This window comes from Balaenoptera acutorostrata, chromosome 10 (assembly GCF_949987535.1).
Source record: "Balaenoptera acutorostrata chromosome 10, mBalAcu1.1, whole genome shotgun sequence".
In the NCBI taxonomy this organism is placed as follows: Eukaryota; Metazoa; Chordata; class Mammalia; order Artiodactyla; family Balaenopteridae; genus Balaenoptera; species Balaenoptera acutorostrata.
Window position 1 is genome coordinate 70591184 of NC_080073.1, and position 6000 is coordinate 70597183.

General features: G+C 53.1%; 1 protein-coding gene across 1 annotated transcript in view; it reads left to right on the forward strand.

The window, feature by feature from the left end:
- ZFAND3 (zinc finger AN1-type containing 3) overlaps positions 1 to 5104 on the forward strand; it is a 326971-nt gene extending 321867 nt beyond the window's left edge. Inside the window, exon 6 of the mRNA XM_057554383.1 lies at positions 2496 to 5104. Coding sequence (XP_057410366.1) covers positions 2496 to 2650 — 155 coding nt within the window. The 3' untranslated portion in view covers positions 2651 to 5104. The remainder of the gene's footprint in view (positions 1 to 2495) is intronic.
- Positions 5105 to 6000: the final 896 nt, after the last annotated feature.

Sequence of the window (6000 nt, forward strand, 5' to 3'; positions counted from 1 at the left end):
TTGTAATTTTTACCAGCTCTGCTCCCTGCTGAACTGCTGAAAGTTTACCTGCTGTTCAGTGATTTTCACCTTTCAAAAATCAAAGGCAAGTGTCAAGGTGTGTCTGACAGAGCTACACAGAACTTGAGTAGAGAAATAAGGTGTTTTTGGCTGAATGGAAAATCCTTGGGTGGGTAGAGTTCCTGTGGTTGTCATGCCCTGTTTCCTTTTCCAGACAGAACCTGGGGCTCTCAGGTCCACCCACCGAGTTGGTGGTCCCCAGGAGTTGGCGGAAGGCAAGCTAAAGCAGAGTTGTCAGGGGCGTAGTGAGGGCAAGACTGGAGCCTCTTCCCTCCATCCTAGTCTATCTTTGACTAATGAGGTGTTAGACTGAGCCAGGGCTGAGTTAATTTCAGGGGTAATCCATTTCCTGCTACTTTTATTCAGCCAGCACCATTCATCAGGAGAGGAGAGCCCTTGGGACCCTCTTCTGCATCATCCCAATATCTTGAAGGAAGGCTAGCAGGGGTCTTCCCAGCCCTAATTATAGATGCTGAAGGTATAGAAGTATGTCAGGACTTGGCGACAGAAATGCCTCCACACACTTCCTGCTGCCACACAGCTGGTACCCCTACCCCAAACCCTGACCTGACAGCAGGTTCTCCCCGACCAGGTGGGCTTTGTTCCAAAAAGATGATTGTGCTTGTTAGATGCAGGATGCATATTGAGGCCATCCACGCTTCTGCTGTGAAATCCTTCAGGAGAAAGACAACTGGTATCCAATATCTTCAAGTAATGAACTTATCAGTAAATATAACACACGAGCTCATTAATTTTAACTTCGCTTTTGAGCCAAGTGGGAGCTCAGCTTCTCAGGAGACAAAAATTTCATCTCTGTTCCTTTCCTTAAACCTAGTCCTAATTTAGAGTCAAACATATTGCCCTGCTCTCCCTGGGAAGCAGTTAATAACGTGTTTTTTTTCCTGCACAGTGGATGGTCCAGGCTCGGCCTGGTCGCTCAGGCCGCCGTGGGCACCTGTCCGTACTCAGCATGAGCTGAAGGCATCAGAGCAGGGCTGTGAGTGTCAGCTGAGGAATAGTCTCTGGGTAAAGTTGATCTTAAAAGTTAAGGCTTTTGAAATTGTTGTCCATCATGGCCAGTCTTTGCTTCAACTTCTGATATCCTTCTAAAATCACTGCCTCCACCCCTCTTCTCTGAAAAGAATTGAGGATGGGGAGAGGGATGAGTCACAGTTTGCAAGTGGTGGCTGTCCATTCTCTCTGGCTGCTGCGGTCTGGGCTTAAAGAGAGAAATCCCTGAGAAGGGATGATGTTTGCTTGGAGAATAAGTGAGGAGAGCATTGGCCGGGGGGCGCTGCTCTGGGATGCCTGCCCCAAGTGCACAGGGAGAGGTGGTTTAGGAAAGGATTCCAGCCCACTATAGGTCAGTCCTGTGGACCTGGTCTAGGCCCATGGGACCTGGAGGTATGACCAGATGCAACTGGTGGGATGAGGTGATGGGGAGGAGCCAGCCCAGATCTCATGCCCCCTTCCCTGAAAGAAAGGGCCGCACAGACCCAGGGAACATTGGATGACTGTCCTCGCACACGTCCACACACCCCCCATCAGCACTCCTAGAATTTGACCAGAAGGGGAGAATGGGCCACATCCTGACACAGTTCTGTGTTCCCTTTGTCCTCGGAGCCTCTCTGCTGACACCCTGAGGGCCTCCTCTCATTGTTTCCTACCAGAGGGGTTTCATCTGTGCCTCTACCTGCTCTGCCGGCCTCTCAACTCTTTGTTCTCTCAACTCTTGGTTCTCCAGTGTTGTGCTCCAGAGGCCGCCCTGCAGCCTCCTCCACTCCCAGGAGGCCTGAGTGTGTGGGCCTCACCTCCTGCCCACCAGGTGGGGTTGGAAGCATCAGCCTCCATTAAGATGCCAGTCAGAGCTCGACATTTCTGTTCTTTCCTCTCTTTAAATGTAATACCTTGTCCAGTGCTTGAAATAACCCATTTTCCTCTGAGAGCCCCCATTCACGTGTGAGTTTCGGTTTGATCACACCCACCGTCCCCGTAATCATTTCTCCTAGAAGCAGTGTGTGTCTTGTGGTAGACACTGAGGTTTGTCCAGGCCGGGGAAGCGCTGAGCTGCCAGCTCTGGGCTCTCCCGCCTGCGTGGGGCTGGGAGGAAAGGGGCTCAGAGCCCACTCATTTCTGAGGCAGGCGCTGCAGAGTCACCTTGGGGTTCCACCCTCGGGGTCCAGGCAGGAACAGCATTGAAGGCAGATGTGCCCCTTGGACGTTCTGAGGACGTCGCTGGACTTGCGTGAAAGTGCTGGCCGTCTTGTTAGAGGGGGGATGTTGTAATAGGCTCTTTAGCAGCCGGAGCCCCTGCTGCAACCACTGTCCACTCACTGGACCGCCCTCCCGCTCTCTGGACCCGAGGGAGAGCTGGGCACTGGGCACGTGGAGGCCACCCTAACGGTCTGTCTTCTCTGCTTCCCCCACTGCTGCAGGTTACGTGTTCTGTATGTTGCATCGCCTCCCCGAGCAGCATGACTGTACGTTTGACCACATGGGCCGCGGCCGAGAGGAAGCCATCATGAAAATGGTGAAACTGGACCGGAAAGTGGGGCGCTCTTGCCAGCGCATCGGGGAAGGGTGCTCCTGAAGGCCGGCTTGGCCGCTACGTGACGCTGTTCTTAGTTCACTAATGTTAGCCTTATTTAGGACAAAGTCAGCCAGACACCTTGTACTGGGCACGCGTCAGACTACAGCCAGTCCGTTTCCTTTCCTTAGCCAGCCATCCTGGTACTGTAGTTTAGGGGTTGATGGTGGTTGAAATTGATTTCTGGCTGGTTACTAAGGTGCCTGCTAGCCATTGTATAAAATTAAAACATGAAGAATATTTTTTTTTGAGCATGGCTAGTGGATTTAAAACAACACATACCTGTCACTGCTGGAGTCAAACTTACAAAAAGCCTTAAGTGGAAAGTGTTCCAGACGGAGACTCTGAGTCAGTAGAGGAGGAGAAGCTGGTGTTCAAGTCCCCACGACGCACGTGGCTTTGCCGGAAGCTCTGGTTAGTGTTCGGCCTTCACCTCTTCACTATCCTTAGTCCCAGTAGCCAGGATACCTGATGGCCACGTGTGCCCGGGCCACGGGAGGCTGTTGAGACTGGCCCCGTGGCTGGGCTGGGTGGTGGCCTCGCTCTCCCACTGAGCAGGAAATGGGGGGTGGGGACAGGTTAAGAAAACTTACCTGACTTGCTATGAAGAAACTCTCTGATCACACGAGAAGAGAAACAGTAACCTCACTTTGAAAATCGGCTCCACTCAAGACTAGTCCACGAATGAGAACCACCTTTTCTACACAGGACCCTTGGTCATGAGAAGCGACCGCGGGCGCGCCCTGACCCCACTGGCTCTGGTTTGCCATTTGCCGAGTGCAGGGATCTGGCAGTTGATCAAATAAGGCTAATTGCAGCACCGCAACTGTGGCCTACACACTGGCCTCTGCAGCTAGATTTCTATATTGGAAGTTTTTTTAAAAGATGTTTCATAGCCAACAGGAATCAGTAGAAGAGCTGGGAGCTGCCTGCGGCTCCGTCCCTTCCAGCAGGAGCCTACCCAGCCCCTCCACGGCCCAGAGGACGATGCCTTGGCCTCGCCTCTCATGTCTGTGCAGCCCCGTAGTCCAGGGCAGCCAGTCCACTTCTACCACATAGCAAGTTTAGTAAGGGGGGCAGCATATGTCACAGGGGCAGAGGTTGACCTGTCTAGAACAGTGGTTCGTGGCCGTGGCCCAGCTTGAGACAGACACTCGCTTGGGCAGGTGGGGGAAGGGCCTGTTTCTCAGCGTGTTTCTCTTCAGAGAGGAGTTGAGTGGAGGCAGGAGCTCAGGCCCGGTGGGGATGGGCCTGTTTGCCCGTGTTAGGAGATCATCACCGATCAGGTGGTGGTGGGGGGGTAGACAGGCGAACGATGCCCTTGAAAGCCTGAGCGGGGGTGAATGGCCCCAGAGCCCCATCTGATCCAGGCCGGTGAGGGTCAGAGGCTCCTGCAGAGGCAGTTTGGATCTGCCCACACACAGGCTACTGGAATAGTTTAACCCAGCAACTTACCCTTTTATACCACAGCAAATGTTTGCTCAACTCGCTCTGCAAATTAACAGTTAATACCTGCAACTACAAATGTTTTTGGTCCGGAATACTGAAATTGGAAATAATGCTCTTCCCAACCTCCTCTCCCACGCCACCCCCACCAGAGTGGAATCCGCTGCAAAATCTCCAGCCTTAATTCTTGCTTCAGGACCCAGACCGGCGTCTTGCTCTAGGGCAGCCCAGGGCAGAGGGGCCAGGTCTGCCCACGTTTACCACTGTTACCAAGCCACGGCCCTCTGGCCAGTACCTGGCTATCCTCAGTGATGCGGCCCACCTCGGCCCCCCCACCAAGCTCTGATCATGAAGAGGCCACCAGGCGCCCTTCCGGCCCTCCTCAGGCCCCACCGGCTGCTGCTTCCCGGCAGCGATGGGAAGCAGGCTCCCTGGGGAGCCCGGCCGCACACAGGGCTCGCAGCCCATGCTCACTTCCTGATGGTAGAGCTGGGGGTGGGGTGGGAGGGCTTGTTCCCCGGCAGTATCTGTTCTGTGAAGTTTGTTAAATGTAAGGAAAGCTTAAATTCTTGTATCTTTAAAAGAGAAAATCTTATTTAACCCTTTTGTGTTCTAGATTTACTTACACACATAGCCTAGAGCTCAGTTTTAGTTTTAACATTGTGAAAATATTAAAAGAATCTTGTAACTTTATTCTTTTTTCTCCTGCTGAAAAAAAAAAAATTAAACCAATCGTATGAAAGTTTGGATTTCTCTGTTTTGCTGGTTCTCCTAAGTGCCACCTGGACGACCAGAAAAATAATAAACGGTCTCCCCAGCCAGAGGTTGGAAGAGGTGGAGGGCTCTTGTGTGCACTGTCTGGGGCTCACTTGTCCTGTAAGTGTCCAGGCTCCACAGTTGCTCCTCTGGTTTCTCTTGTGTGGTTCCGCCTCGGGAGACCCTGGGGTAGAGGTGTGTCTGCTGGGCCCAGCCTTCTCTGGCAGCAGGGAGGTTACGTACCTGGGGGAGATGGGAAGAATGAGCACCAGCCCAGAGGGCCCCCAGCTGTGCGAGGGTTGGGTGTGCCTGGGTCCTGGCACACCCAAGACCCGACTTAACCAAGGACAGGCCTGGAGGAGAAAGATTCCCGGAAGGGACGATCAGAATGATGTAAATGCTGTGTAGAGGATCACCTAATACGCCTTAAGACAGACTAGGCTATCTATCTATCTCAGGATGGAGAGGTTGTGACTGGGGTCTGCAGTACTCAGGGCCTGGAAAGGAGTTCTGAGAAGATGCTGTAGAGCTGTGGTCACAGCGTGGGCCCACATGCCTCTTTCTTACCGTCCTAGAGCAAGTCAGCCACACCTCACCATCCACACATGTACAGGGCGTGATACTCAGGCCCCACAGAGGGCTAGCTGAGATCACAGGAGACTGGCTTGTTTGGATGCTGTCTGCCTCCTGCCCAGAGGCAGAGAAAGCGTGGAGCCGTGGGGCAGGGACCACGACGCACACGAGTCTTCGCATGATTTCTGAAGGGAAGCCACACCGCAGTCTCACAGCTGTCAACTCAGGTGTTGTGAACACACAATTTGTATGTTTGCTCACCTAGGCTGCTATGCAAAATGAAGCTGCATCTTGCCCACAAATGAACACGTATTCCAAACAGCAACACTGCCCTTTGGGCTTCTGGACGCAGCCCTCCTTTACAGATGGCTCAGAAGAGCTGTTCCCCAGCCCCAGCCCAGCATGGCCCCTACCCTCCCACATCAGAGGCCCTCACCAACCTTTACAGACCCAGAAACCAAAGATGATGATAGATAGATAGATAGAGGACACCTGCGTTCTTGGGTGAGTTCAGGTTATACACGTTTGGCAAGAGTAGCTCGTGGGCCAAGCCCCACGGCCACCCTGAGGTGCTCCTG